The 16609-nt window shown below is 33.1% G+C and overlaps 1 protein-coding gene and 1 long non-coding RNA gene across 6 annotated transcripts in view; one reads left to right on the forward strand and one right to left on the reverse strand.

Annotated features, from left to right (window-relative positions):
- Window positions 1–1069: 1069 nt before the first annotated feature.
- LOC125645962 (uncharacterized) overlaps window positions 1070–16609 on the forward strand; it is a 33816-nt gene continuing 18276 nt past the window's right edge. The window contains exons 1-10 of one of the 5 annotated variants that reach the window (XM_056158012.1): window positions 1304–1414; window positions 2436–2475; window positions 10042–10114; window positions 11740–11983; window positions 12667–12783; window positions 12946–13063; window positions 14436–14518; window positions 14780–14827; window positions 14973–15032; window positions 16213–16249. In XM_056158012.1, the coding sequence (XP_056013987.1) occupies window positions 10073–10114; window positions 11740–11983; window positions 12667–12783; window positions 12946–13063; window positions 14436–14518; window positions 14780–14827; window positions 14973–15032; window positions 16213–16249 (749 nt within the window). In that variant the 5' untranslated portion in view covers window positions 1304–1414; window positions 2436–2475; window positions 10042–10072. The other 4 variants (XM_056158023.1, XM_056158034.1, XM_056158010.1 and 1 more) reach the window with 4 other exon arrangements.
- LOC125645976 (uncharacterized) lies at window positions 4526–6727 on the reverse strand. Its single transcript, XR_008801036.1, has 3 exons — window positions 6468–6727; window positions 5138–5310; window positions 4526–5032 (listed from the first exon to the last, which is right to left on the reverse strand). It is a non-coding gene; the product is annotated as an uncharacterized LOC125645976 (long non-coding RNA).

The raw sequence follows: 16609 nt of genomic DNA on the forward strand, positions 1-16609 counted from the left end.
TTCGACAATTCGTTTTATGTAAATTAGGGGCTAACCCTGCACCTATGTATGTGATTGTACACTTAGGATCCAATAATCTGGGGATTCTAACTAGGTTGGAGTTATTTAATCAATTAAATGTTCTCTCCTGCGTTGCAAAGGACTGGTCCCGGATATGACCATCATTGGGTCAGACATGCTGCCACGTTTTTTATTGGAATAATGCCAAAGTGCCTCTAAATTTGATACTATGCACATACATCGACCGTAAGGTCAACAACTTTCTTGAAATGGAGGACAGGTGGTTCCAGCTATTACATTTGCTGAGAAGACTCTTCAGGTACATGTACGACGGCACCCATTTTAACGACTTGAACAATGCTGTGTATCACAATGACTTCCAAGGGGGTCTTGAAACATTACGGAATGTCGAAGGGATCTGGGTGACTATATTTTCAGACGTGCAGGTATATAAGTCCCATTTGAAGGGGTGGTTTGTATCACTCGTTTTGGGTTTTTTTTTTTGTTTTTTGTTTTTTTTTTTGTTTTTTTTTATACATATTATATGATATATCAAACGTTTGTTTTTTCCTTAAAGTACCGATGGGTGAAATTCGACATGTATCATGCATTTGAACACTGACAACGCTTTGGTGGCGGGTGAACTTGTATTTAGACAAGCCCATTTAGCGGAACTTGGGGATTACCACGATTGAGGATTTCATTTATATCGTTCTGTTCTTTCATTTTATACAGTTTTGAATACCGTCTGCAAATCTGGCTCTAAACTCTGGATATTCCACCCTCAGTACTGGGGGATGTGGGGGTAAAGCTTTGTTTACATTAGGGGCCACCTTGACCCTTGAGGTACCAAGGACAAGTTTTGTGGCTTACCCCTCTGGCTTTACAATATACCCCTGTGTATGTCACCAGGGGAAGCAGGATAGAGTGAGGACCTGAGTCAGTTCAGTACTTGATATTCGCCATACATACATACATACATACACACATACATACATACATACATATATACATATATATATATATATATATATATATATAAGTAAAGCCATGGTAAAGAATGTCAATACGTGTTGTCGTTCTGTTCTAATCAAATGATTAAGATATGATCAAGAAGCAACAAAAACCCATACATGTACAAGTTAAGAAGTACTTAAAGTAGAATCTATTTACGTACATTAATAATGGCCGCTATTTTGGATTGTTAACTATGCTATTGTTTTATCTAGAACAGTTGGTTGGTTGGTTATATGTTGTTTAACGTCCCGCTTCAGAAAATATTACTCATAGAGACGTAAATAAAACAATGCATGTATTTTAAACAAACTTAGATTGTGGCGTTCGCAAACCGATGTTTCGCGACAATAGACTTCAAAGCTATCCATACAGACAAAATATCGTCAATGATGATCAGGTATGTCTTTACTACCATATATACTCGCCTATAAGTCGGATGTTTAGGAGTTAAAAATGTGTCCAAACTCTATATCCAACTTATAGGTGAGTCCTAAGTGGACTAGCATTTTTCTGGACAGGGTAATGTTGAGTATGTTTTAAACAACTTCGTACACCGACGATTATCATGATTAACGTTGACTGGATATATTATATTATTTATGTATTCTAAGAATATATGCATAAAGTACAAGTATTTACATATTTTAATGATTTTATTCATCGTAAGTGTATAGTATTGAAATTAATTGTTTTGGAAAATGATTAAGTATCAGCGCATTTAACAAAATATCACTTGAAACAGGAGTGAAACTGAGGTCAAAATGTTAGAAATTATCAACCGATTCTTGAAAAAAATATACCAACTTATAAGTGGGTCAATGGCAAATCCCTCCAATAATAGCCTACAAAATATACAACCGACTTATAAGCGAGCCGACCTATAGGCGAGTATATACGGTATATATATCATTTAATTGTCAGACATGTGTGTAACTGCAGTTAGTAATATCGCAATGTAAGAGATACACCGGGTAATCTGACCCGCCCACAAAATAGGTATGTGATATACACAACATGAATATGGTAAACACTTAGAGTTTATTAATCCCTAAAATGACTATTCTAACGCATTTATCTTCTCTTTTTCAACATTGCTATTCCTCTGGTTCCATGTCTTGTCAAAAGTTCAAACAAGACTACAATATATTTTATATACATCATTTGAGACATTCCAGGCACTTGTTCTCGTATTGCACTTTAGATCAGGTACATGTGTACACTATAAGTTATTATTTTGATTATTAGGATATTTTAAATTAGAAATATTTTCATCATATATCATTTCAAATTCATTAAATGCACAATTTATCCCAACAACTATATATATCTATACGATAACAAAAAGACAATATTATACATATGATTATCAACTTTATAAAAAAAACAGTTATGAGAATATCCGTGTTTATCTTTTTCAGTTGCGACCATATTGATATTAATCCTTGAAGAATGAAGTCGGTGAGGATATTTATATTCATCAAGATCTTTAAGGAATTATGTAGAACTGAAGTTCTTTTGGGGTCATAGACCATTGTTTAAAAGATTTTGAATATGGATGTAGACATTACAAATGAATTAGAGAATAGAACCCGTGTCGTTCTTGAAAAGATTTTCAAAGCATTTCTTACATGCAAAACTTCGAACCCTTATTGCACCCCGTAATGGCATTGGTGTCATAGTGTTAAATGTATATATTTAAAGTAGTCAACATGATGATGCTTACACATTAGTTTTCAAATATGTATATTGTACGCATGTGGATATTAAGAATTTTTTAAAGACAATTTTACATCATATCACTATGTATTTGCAACCCTATTATGGTCCCTCCCTGATCCGCAGGGTTGTTATTTGTACCAAATTTAATCTACATTATCTAAGGATAATTGCATATTTATGTGACAGCTTCTGTCGTCGGGGTTCTCGAGGGCAATATTATAAAGGATTTCCCCACATATCCTTGATAAAAGAATTAGATAGGTTACACGTAAAATATTTTGGTTCCAGCTGACAAAGCTTGTAAACAACATTGTCTTTGTTGGGAAGGCTCATTATTACAACTGTATTTCAAACGAACTTGGCATAAATTCAACATTTGCTAATCCTACGTATATTCCAATCGTACTTTCAAAACAAGAAATTCTTTAAAACCATGCTTCAGTTTCAGATGCATTTAATATCCTAGTCAATGGGTCTGCTGAACATGATTACTGTACCTATATTGGATTCCTAAACTTCACAAAAATCCTTACAACAATACGTTGTTGGATCCAGTAAATATTCTACTAAACTCATATCTTTACTTTCCTGAAAGTGTTAATAGCTATAAAGGAGACATTTCAAACGTATTATGTCACAACATATACCAGAAGTAGTATATATCAAATTGTGGATTCGAACGCTTCTAAAGAGCTTTTAGCAAATTTCAAATCGCAAAACTTTTCTCAAATCAACACAATCAAAACATGACAATTCAACACTTTACACGATCATTTCTTACCATAAATAAAAGACAAGACTTTTTGACATTACAGACATTTGCTTCCTCAACAAAAAAGGAAAAATGAAATATTCATATCTAGTGATCAGTCATTTACACATTACTTTGTTAAACACCACTCTGATTCCACACACAAGTATCCTGAAGTTAGAATTAAAAGATGTTGGAGTTTCTCAATGACAATATCCATGTCGTCTTTGGTGATCAGGTCTTCCAACAAACTTTTAGAATTCCCATGGGCAGGAAATATGCTCCTTTGTTACCTGGCCTAAAAGCTGCTACATGAGAAGAAAAATAATTCTAGGTGTGGGCTTCAACATTTAGATATATCGACTACGTTTTCCCGTTAGCAATGCTCATTTTTATTCATATATCGATTTGATATATCCCAACAAACTCGAAATAAAAGACACCACAGAATCCTCAACATCTGCTTATTTTTTTCATATTTTATTGAAAATAGATGTTAACTGCAAACGTACGTCTCACCCTTATGACAAATGGGATAATTTCAATTTCTTTAACGTCAAATTCCCATACATATATAGTGATATTCCATTATCACCTTTTTATCTATCTCAACTGAATTGACACAAAAGAGCTTGTTCTGCATATGATCAGTTTTTAAATCGATGCAGGCTACTGACAAACAAGTTGATGTTACCTTGATTTGAACTGTCACATTTCAAGTCAGTTTTCGCAAATTCTCTGGCAGTTACGATGAAGATCATTTTTTCAAAACAACCTCTCATTGGGTCGAATGCAGTTACATGTGTTTCATACCAATTGTTAGACAGTCCATGGTAAACCGATATTTAGATATGGATTAATATGATTAAAGGATCGGGATATAGGGCGTTCGGCGGGTGTGACCGGTCGACAGGGGCACTTGCTTCTCTTAGGCACTTGACCCCACCTTTGGTATATCCGTCTTTGCTCATCTCTCTGTTTCGTATGCCGCGGGTATGTTAAGGATGGAGTCTTGTCAACTTCATGGTAATTAAAAAGTTTTCTTTGAAATGAAAATTGAAATTTAATAGGATGATTTCATTTGGTACATTAATTTGTATCAAAATTCAGAACAATAACACCACCGTGTACATCATTACTGATGCAGTTTGCACATAATGTATAATTTTTGCAGTTACTTTCCAATTCTTGTAACAATCTCTCTCTCTCTCTCTCTCTCTCTCTCTCTCTCTCTCTCTCTCTCATAAACAGATGATGTTAAATTGAGTATAGTATACAATAAACATTCATATTTGTTAACATTCATACATTGGTATTGTAAATGCAGAATTACTTTAGTTTGAAATTTTGAAACAAAATTAAGATGAGCATCCATTTTCCAAGGATTGACTTCTACATTTTCCATTTTTGCTAAACATATTTCCATTAACATTTTCGATTTCTGTTATTTCTGAGTCTTTTGCTGTTATAGGTATTTTTGGAAAGATATAGGTGGAAAACTTTTCTTCACCACACACGGCAGCTGTGTAATATGAGAATCTCTAGCTGGAAAATGAATTAACACCAAAATATAATACATGTATTCATTCACCTCTTTTCTCAACTGAACAATCAATTTGCATATTGGGCAGGTAGTAAAAAGTAACAAACCTAATCCTTTTGATTCCAAGTCAAAGAATACAAGAGGAAAATGTTGCTGGCTGGAGTGCTGTTTGACAGTTGGCTCTGGTGCATGTACCATTGTCATATCAATCTCATCAAATGTAATATCACACTTGAAATTTTCTCCTTCTCTCATCTCCATCAGTAATGTTGATTGCTTCCTAAAAGTTTGATAGTCATCATTATCTAGATTTAATGAAATATTGTGATGAGAAGTCTACATTTTTAATAAAAGAAATGTATCAAGTTTTGTTTTTTATTTGGAAATTAACTCTTCTGCCAGTTCTCCACTGTGAATTTACCCTAGGGTTTTCATATACCTTGTGAAAAAATTAGTTCAATAATTTAAACATACATAAAAAAAATTTCAATGTTTTTTTTTTTTTTTTTTTTGCAATTTCAATGTAATAAAACATTGAATACTTATGAGCATCTAAATGCTTATTGTCCTTTCTACAGTAATTTAGCCCACCCAAAACAGTGGGCATCTAAGTGACATTGGACACATCTGATCAGTTCACCATAGAGATAATTGTTATTTCAATATAAAATGAAAAGCATTCTATCCCATCATTAAAACACTTGATGAATGCATTTTTACATCTCAAAAATATTTATAATAGTTAAAAATAATTGATTCTCAAAACAATCACTTATTTAAAAAAAATAATAATAAAGACTTCTGTAATTTGTTCATGATCAACCCCATTCCATTCAATAAGAGCAATTACGATTGAATATTTTTTTTGAAATCCACATCACACATTATGATATACTAATTTTAGACCTGACTGGGACACTATACTTTTTCTCTTTAATTATAAACACATTTAATATAGTGCTTTTGTTGATAATGATCAACCCTATTACTTTTAATAAGAGCCAATTTTTAAAAATTCCACATCAGATGATTTACTAATTTTAGACCTGACTGGGACACCATACTTTTTCTCTCTAATTAGGCCTATAAACAAGCTTATAAACACATCGGCACTGGAATGGGGTTTTGAGAAATTGTGCATCTTAATGCACGTAATTATCATTGTTTCATTGACGATGTTTAATTTGGTTGATACATAATTACGTCAGTGTACCTGAGTATTAAAAATTCATGTGAATGTGCGTGTACGTACACTGCACTGACTAGTAAAGAGTCATGACGTACAAGCTACGTACATGTAGGTTATACATGTGTACACAAATATTTTGCAGGCCTACGATTTTATAGAATATATACAGGAGTTGTATTGACCTTACGGAAGATAATAATTAAAGATTTACTATTCCCAAAAGAACAGATGGTGTACATTTTACTTACATTTTCTTCGTGCCGCGACAGTATTATTGTCATTTGACATGTCGCGTCGTCTGTCAGTGCCAGGTGTAGAACGATGCTGTTGTTGTCTTTATCGGAGGAAATTGCATAATCATGCTGTAAAATAACAATGCTTTTCTCCCATCCTTTTCACTGGACTTTGGCGACAATGTTTTATCTATTTGCAGTAACAGACTTCACAAACTGCCCTTGCCGCCTTGATTTTTCCATGTTGTTCACGTTCGCAATCTGAGCTAAGATGGTTGTCGTAGGTTTTTTAGTGCGTTTATCGAAGCATTGCAAATTCAACGAATTCTGCTGGTAAATGATACAAAATTGCTATTTCTATTTCAATACAATCATTTATTAATTGTTTATTCTCCAAAAACTAACAACAGAAATTTTACGTCACTCAAACTATGGAGACCCACTTACGTTAAAAAACGCTGACAAGTCTCCATCCTTAATTTCAGCTGTTAATTGTAAAAGTACATTAAACAAAACGTAAGTGTTGTTTTTGGAGTAAGAGACCCTGTACAAAGCAGACCACTTTCCATTGGGATATATATCTGATGTGTAATATCATTTTAATAAGTATGCCACTTCTTTTCAGGTGGTTTTTTTATTGTACGCAAAGTGTGACTTTTTTTATGAAGTGTGCTGTATGTATTTTATCACACACAGTCAGCTTTGATGACAGACAGAAGACAGAGTACTGCTTGTTAATGAAAACTCTATACAAAAATTTATCATTTAAACCATAAAATGTGTTAGCATATTGTCTTCTGATTTTAATATAATAAATGGTGATTCTGCTTGGAAAAGTGAGTCTAATGCAATTTGTCCAAAGCTGGTGATGTGAAGAAGACTATTTGTATAATGAAGTTTACGCCAAAAAAATAAAATATGTTGGTTTCCACTTTCCCAACCGACCCTAAAAATTTCTGCCGACCCTAACATATTTTTTTCATTAACTCTTAAAAACTATTTTGGTTGCTTACATGAGAACATTTTGTATCAAAACAACATGACAAACATGCACTTCTGTATGACGTCATTGCATGACTGTTATAAATACATCACAAATGTACCTTAATAAAAAATAGAATGTAACACACTACCCCAGGATTTAAACACTGGTCTAACGGGCGATAATGACGGTAAAACACCCGTAGTTTATCTAATTTTGTGATAGAATCCTACTATTTTCAGTAAGTTTTGTTAATTAAACATTTAAACACGAAACCATCTTACCATCTTCACATTTTACACTGATGATATGCAGTTTTCTTTTTTTTTTTTTTAATCATAACAGATGATTATATCAGTAATTGCTTTATGAATTAGTTTATGACCTTTCACACGGTGTATAAAAAGTCTCTAAAAGTATGCGGCGTAGTGTGTTACTTTTGCAGTTTCATTTCAGTGTGTGACAGAGGAAAATCGGATCGACATGCTAAAGTAAACGTTTTGTCCGTTAAACAAAATTGTCAATGAATGACGTCAACATACCTTCATAATATCAATAAAATCTCACTGTTTCACATATATATTCCATATCATATATTTCAAATACTCCACATTTTGTCGATATTTACATGGCACACTTGAACAAATTCTTTACATTTGTCAACGTCACTCGATGTATGGTTATGACGTCATCAGTTTACGTTCATGTTGATCACGACAACAGGATAACATTTCTTATTTCTTTGGATTATAGTACCTGCATGATTTACTTTATGCATAAATAAAACGTACATAAAAATAAAATCGGAATTTAATATATACTTGGTGATATACTTATTTCAATTATGACGTCACATTGTTTCGAGGAATTTATCCCAGTAAAGAGTTTCATAACTTGCCTTTACGTACCCATGTCCTTGTATGAGTTATAATGCCAAACTCTTAATTTTGTATTCTTTATAGACATTATGAAATTGGTCATTGTTATTTATCTTCACCTTGTCATCTAATTGTTTCAACAATAATTTATATATCTAACATGAATTTTTGTTCTGTTTGCTGTTCATTAAAACCGAAAGACGGAATGAAACGAAACTAGGTGTTTAATATTCCTTGATTTTATTTAAGAAAACTTGCTACGTGTATATGTAACAAGGTATTAAATAATATAACTTCAGTGTTCCATACTGAAAATACAATTCTAGACAACGTAGAGTGGGTGAAATCTTAACCCGATGCAAATTTTAACTGCAAGTGGGTAAACGACAAGCTCGCCACTAAATCTAGTGCAACTTAGATTTCAATAACCCGTATGCCTCAGCTCTGCTGATAGGGTAGATATGGGATTCCTTTGTGTAGTCATGCATGTATTTAGGATTTACCCAGTGAAGGTATGGAAGTTGTATTACCTGCACAACGTATTTCACGTAAGATCTTATTTTTCTGATATATGCATTATTTTAATCCCTTTATTTTTGTATAATTCGTATATCTTTTGTTTGTGGTTGATTAATATCTAGAAATTGAAGATAAAATAAAACAAAAATAGATCGACTTCTCACATTTCCCAAAATTTTCGTAAGTAACAAATCACTATATTTTAAAACCCAGGTGTATTTAAATGGAGAGGATTCGCGTTTTCCAAATAACATAAACTGTGCAATATTGACCTAATGCACTGTGTTTACATGCATTCCTTTAAATTTCATACGATTCTGAATCACGCGTGCTGATTATAAAATGAATTTCATGTGGTTTAATTCGAACAAATTCGGACACAAAAAATAGTAACAAAAACCATACAAAATCATGTGTTTGAAAAGTAGAATCTATTCACGTACATGAATAATATGACTGCTCTTTTTCATTTCAAATTATGTTATTGTTGTACATACGACTGAAATAAATACAATGCTTCATTGTATTTTAAATAAACTTAAGTTGTGGATTTCGCAAACCAATGTTTCGCGTCAATAGAATTAAAGGCTCGCCATACAGACAACATATCAGGTATAGCATTGCTATTTATAGCATTTACTTGTCAGACATGTTGGAATATCACAATATAAGAGAGACACCAGGTAATATGACGCATCCAAACAAAGAGATGCGTAATATGCATTGAATGGCCTGAATATATTATACTTCCCTAAAATACTCGTGTGATTTAATAGTTCCTAAAATGCCTGAAATTAACTGTGTGGTTCTAACTTTGTTTTCTTTTTCATCATTCATTGTTTGTTAATCCTCTGATTCTGGTTTCAACCACAATTTCTATATACTTTATATATATATATATATATATATATATATATATATATATATATATATATATACATACATATATATATATATATATATATATATATATATATATATATATATATATATGCATATTACTTGAAACAGTCCTTGCACTTGTTTTTTTTCCATTGCACTTTAAATGAGGTATAGATGTATATTGTCAGATTTTATTTTGATTTGTGAGATTTGTTCCATATTCGAAGTATTAACATCATATATCATCGTATACATATCTATTTGTAATGCTGATTTACATATAACTATAAACTTTAAGCTATGAGAATATGTTTGTTTATCTTTTCAGTTGTGAACATATTGATATTACATCTGGAAGAATGAAGTCGGTGGTGATAATCTTTGTCTTGATTGTTAACATGGTACGAACATGGTACAGGGTACTTCATGCTGAAGTATATATCTATATAAAACATTGACAAATCGCATTTACTATTATCAAGATTTATAAAGAATATAATGCTATTCCCTGGGTCATGGGTCATTATTTGAAAGATCCAGAATATATATGTAGATACTGCAAGTTGATTAGACAATTGTACCCTTGTGGTTGTTAAAAGACTTTTCAAACCTTTTCTTCTTTGCAAAACTTTAACCCCCCATTGTACCCTGTAATGGTCCTGGTGTCAAGGTGAGAAATGTGTCTACCTAAACGTAACATAATTATGCTTACATATTAATTATGATACATATATATTGTACGTATGTGCATCTTGAGAACATTGAGATCAATCTCATAACTTCTATAAGCAATACAAAATAGAAAGTTGAGCAAACACGTACCCCTGGATATACTAGGGTTGGGATCAGGTACCTAGGAGGAGTAAGCATCCCTTCTCGACCGGTCACACCCGCCGTGAGCCCTATATCTTGATCAGGCAAACGGAGTCATGCGCAACCAAAACCAGTGTACCAAGAAAGGCCTAACAATCGGTATGAAACACGTCAGACAGCATTTCACCCAATGATAGGTTGTTTTGGCAAACTAGATCGTTATAACGACCATAGAATTTGCGAAATGCTAACTTAAACGAGACTGTTGATACCCCTCAACCATCAAAATGTTTGTCAGTAGCCTGCTTTGATTTAAAAACTGGCCAGATAAGCAGAACAAGTTCTTGCATATCGAATCAGTAGAATATTGCTACATAAATATGGGAAGTTGACGATGGGGAAAGTTAAGTTGTTAGTTTCCTATGTTAAATTCGCAACCATATTATGGTCCCCAAGGTTATAATTTTTACCAAATCTAATCTACATTATCTAAGGCTGATTGCATATTTTATGACATCTCACATCTTCGTTGTTCTCGAAGACAATATTTTAAAGGATGTTCCTACAAATCCAGCTACATTGTCACCTGCATATGGTGTTTATGTTTCTCAACTGATTCGATACACAAGAGCTTGTTCTGCGTATGGTAAGTTTTTAAACCGAGGCAAGCTACTGACAAACAAGTTGATGGTACAGGGGTTTCATCAGTCTCGTTTAAAGCCAGCATTTCGCAAATTCTATGGTCGTTATAACGATCTAGTTTGCCAATACAATTTGTCATTAGGGTATATCTATCTGACGTGATTCATATCAATTACAAGAGCGTTTTCCTCATACTGATTTTGACTACGGATTACTCCATTTATATCATTATATAGATGACTTTGTTGACAGAGGATGTTTACTCCCTCTGGGCACAAGGTCCCACCTCTGGTATGTCCAGGGGTCAGTGTTTTCCCAACTCCTTAGTATTCCTTACATGAGTTATGGGGTTGAACGTAGGAAACTAACGACATAATATGATATTTTATGATTACAAAATGAAATATTAGGTGTGGTTATTAAGACTCTGTGTGGAAAAAATTGATATAATCAGACTACATTAATTGATGACATAGCTTTTAAAAATATATTCATTACATTTAGAAACAAAACCCAGAATAAAGGTATTGTTTTCATTATTGTAATTAATTGAACATTTTTGAAAATGTAGGTGTTGTATGTTCAAGGACGAAGTTGCAACATATCAAAACCAACTATTCGGTACGTAACTTCTTGTCCAAAGGATGAGCTTTCGTGGAAAGAAGCAGCAAAACGAAAGAATTGTAATACTTTAGCGAACGTTGCCGTTAACATGGGATGTGTTAAAAACTCATCAGATTTCGTGTATCACTGTGTCATCAATCACTGGCTGAATGCAACACTGGAAGTTTGTGCAGCAACGCGTTACATTCAAGGTATTTTCAGTTGTAAAATATTACACGTACGAAATGTTGACTTTTACCTTATGTCCCAGTGAATTCGAAATAAAAGACGCCTCAGAGTCTTCCACATCTGCTTCATATTAGGATGTTTACTAAACATATAAGTGTACGGACCATCATCATAATTATCTAAATTTGCACAGAAATTACCCATCGATCCACAGCATATCAATTTGTTTGCAACATTTATTTTTATTTTGCAGTGTACTGCAATAAATATTTTGCTGATTACAGTTTGATGTGTTGATCACGTACAGCTATTGCTTTACCTTCGGAATAGTATGTTTATTACAGCAATCGTTATATTTACATATTGATATTTTGATTACCCCTGATTATATTTACGACTGAATATGTTGATGGAAGCACTGATGGTATTTAAAGCCTATATTCACATTTTAATGTGCTGATTACAGGAATTATGATATTTCAATGTTAATTAATACAATGTTTATATTTTCTTTTTTAAAATGTGTATTATAACGCTTACGTTATGTCCATTTACAGCTTACCATGTTCATTACAGCACTGATTTCAGTTTGCGGTTGATGTGTTGTTCACAGCAATGATTATACACTACGATCAAAACCACAAAACACATCAAGTGATTTATTAAATGATGCTCACAACTTATTATGCTAAGTATATATTTTCAGCTTATTGTGTTGATTATAACACTGTCTCGGAAAGAATTACGGAAAATTACGACGCAAGTTGTGCTTCGTTTACACCACCGTGTCCATCTCGATATATATCAACAGATGCCTACAAATGTAAGTTAATATGCTCCCATGTCATAATAACACTACTGTTCCATCAAGTTTAAAACATGGCAATGACAGTATTGGCACAATAGTGGAGCTCTATCTATTAATTTCGATTTCGGGTGTTTATCTCAATAGATGGTGACTCCAAGAAAATTCTGTTTATTGTAGATCAGGGATGCTATAATATTGCTACACGTACAACTGTTCTGGACACCACAAAGAGTGACATTCCTTTCAGCATTACTCAAATTACACCAACGACGGAGGACGACTCGCTCCCTATACAGTATAATTCTTTATTATGTTCATACGGAATCTGTAAATCACGTTTCTCCCTACTAAGTGTTCTGGTGTTTAGGGATTAAGAGATACGTGTATTAACGGCAAACTAACAACTTTATGACAAATGATTTCAGGTTCCCCATCGTCAACTTCCCACATTTGTGTAGCAATATTCCATTATCACCTGCATATGGTGTTTATATCTTTTCACTGATAAGATACGCAAAAGCTTGTTCTGTGTATGATAAGTTTTTTTAAATTAAAGCAGGCAACTTCCAAAACAAGATGATGTTACAGGGGGTTTAACGATCTAGGGTGTCAATGAAACCTCTTATTGTGTCAAATTCAGTTTGTTGTGTTTCTTACCGATTGTTAGACTCTTCATGACACTCTAATTTTGACTACGGATTACTCTGTTTATCTGATCGGGATTTAGGGCTCACAGCGGATGTAACTGGTCGACAGGGGATGCTTACTCCTCTAAGGCATCTAATACCACCTCTTGGATATCCTGGGGTCCGTTTTACCCAACTCTCTATTTTGCATTATTTATATATGTTATGATATTGACCACTGTTCGTCATCTTCACCTATTCATCAATGAATACGAAACTGATACCACATCACATAATCAAAATTTAATAAAATATCTGTTAGGTTATTTTTCATGTTGCATGTAGTGGCATAGCTAGCATTATTTTATCCGTCTGTCCATCTGACTTTCACTATTGATATACACTTTCGCCAAAATCATAGAAGACATTTTTATACATGCACCATGGTGCGGCACGTTCTGGCCAACAAAGCGGAAGAGTCAAAACATGATGACTAATTATGGAATTCTTACATGGGAAAACTACATAAACCCAATGTTCAATGATAACAATCTTCACATAGCATTGTCAACATACATCTGTCAAATTTTCTCCTGGGGTTGTCGAGTGAAATGAAAGTCTGTAAACCCGCGAACTAAGTTATACGTTCAGCATTTTGCAAATTATGTTGTCCTTATAATGGTATTGATTGCAAACACGGCCTGTCATTGGGTTGAATGTTGTCTGACAGGCTCATATCAATTGTTAGGTCGTTCGAATTGACTACTGGTTTTGCTTACTGTTTACTCCGTTTACCTAATCAAGACAAAGGGCCCACTGTGGATGCAAACGGTCAACAGGGAATGATATTTTCACCTGATCCCACATATTTTGTTTTCAGGGACTACTGTTTACCATAGTGTATACTATATATATAATTTATAAGATTGATCACTGTTCGTTATCTTAATGTTTTCAAAAAAAAAAGTAAGTTGTTTGTGAATCATGAATAAAAACTTCAATGTTCTGAAAACGACAACTTTACCACAATTTATTTTTCAGAAGCGTGATTCCCATTGTGGTTTTGATAATTTTTGCTGTAGTTTTCTGTGCCACAACCCTGCTGCTCGTGCGCTGGATAAAAAGTAAATTTCAAATGATTAATTTCACGTTTTGTCTTTTCAAATTAAGAGCAGCATTTATCAAAATATCATTCAAAGATAAGTGTAGTTAAGGAAGAATGAATTTGAGCTTGCTCATTTTGTATAAAACAAACTGCAGTCGTTTCAGTAAATGCTTCTGAATAAATATCATAATATGAAAGTTATTTATTGCTATTATATAAGTGTGACTTGTGATAACGTGGAACATTCCAAATTATATTAATATGCAATTTTATTTCACAGGATTACACCAACAGAAGGATAGTTCAAAAGAAAGATCACAAACACAAAGTAAAACATAATTTCTTCTCATTGTTTCTTTATTAGGTCCTCTTAACACCTAATATACAAATTCATCATTTAAAAAAAGAAAACACGCTATTACTTACATCGTGATGGTTTCTTTTATTTCCCCTTTTTTCGTTGTATTTTTCAGGTGAGCTGGATATAGAAATGCAAAATTTGATTGGGGATGACGCAGATCCAACTCATTCAGGTACATACTTTAACGTGTTTAGGTCTTCTTGACTGCGGATAACTGGAATTTTGGGGTAAAATGATGTTTTTTTCCCATGAAAATCGCTAAAAACTGGAAATGGAAGAAAAGGTCCATTTTATGTAACATACAGTAAAAATAAGTTTCATGTTTCAACCTTGAAATGTTCGATTAAAACTTTTGACAGCAGAATATATTCTGTCCTTGACTGTAATTTTTGGGTAAAATCTTGCTTTTTTCAATATAATTGTTAAAGATTGAAATTTTAAGAAGAAAACCCACATTTTTTCATACATTTGAGGCTACCAATGAAATATTGAGGTTAAGATTTATTTTAAAAACTGTTCAACAAGTAATTAAGATATATATATTATTGGCAATATATTTGAAAAATACCACTTTAGGTAGGAAAACCTACCGTTTTCTAAAACAAAAATAGTTAAAAACTGGAAATTATAGGAAATGACTGTTTTATAGAAGATATGACATTGATCTTACAAATTTAAGAATAAAACGTCCAAATGCACAACTAAACTTTTCTACACCAAAATTTATTTTCCCTTTCCGAATTTTGGGCTGAAATCTTCATTTTCCAACAAAAATCGTTAAAAACTGGATTTTGGAAGAAAATACATTTTCCTGTCTATTAGGCATATATGAATTACCACATAAAGATTTATACATTAAAATAAACTGTTAACACAAAACAATTGCCCCTTCAAAAATGGTCTGTTAAAGATGACCTACATTTTTGCAGTTACTCCCCTTACATCGGAAGTTGGAGGCGCGCTGACCATTCCGGTCCTATGTTTCACATAAATACATGTAGTATTTTAAAAACAGTGTATAGTAAAGGTTACGCTACCAAATTCTTTATTAAGCTGAATTTTAACAGTTTGCACTATATCTATGACGAAACAAGGTTGAGTTTCTTCGATTTTATAAAGAAATCTTTAATACGTGCACTTCGTCAAATTCTAGATTTTGAGAAAGAGGGGGGTGGGGTGGAGGTTATAGCCGTATTTGACGTTTAATTCTATCCAAATTAGTGTGCAATTAATATTAATAAACATTTAAATTAGTGACGTGAGAAGCATTTATGATATAGGGTATGGTGTTCAAGTATTATCTTAATCATTTACTATACTCTAGAATCATGTTCCCATTTTATCTGAAACAGATTATCCAGACAAAAGCAAAGAGGGCTACAAAGAAAGGTAAATATCATTGAATACATCAAAGAATGAAATTAACCATTCCGAGGATAACTTCCGAAATATTATATAAACAATGATTTATCAACTAAGGTTTGTCATTTTCGGGTGTTTTTTTTTTTAGAACACATCACAACATAATGGAGTTAATGCTTCAATTACGTATGTTGATTGATTGATTGTATCTTGTTTAACGTCTCGCTCGAGAATTTTTCACTCATATGGAGACGTCACCTTGACCGGTGAAGGGCTTCAAATTAGGCCTATGCTCGGCGCTTACGGCCATTGAGCAGTGTGGGTTCTTTAGCGTGCCACACCTACTGTGACATGGGTCATCCGTTTCTAAGGTCATCTCCGAGGACC

Source organism: Ostrea edulis, chromosome 1 (genome assembly GCF_947568905.1).
Source record: "Ostrea edulis chromosome 1, xbOstEdul1.1, whole genome shotgun sequence".
Taxonomy (NCBI): Eukaryota; Metazoa; Mollusca; class Bivalvia; order Ostreida; family Ostreidae; genus Ostrea; species Ostrea edulis.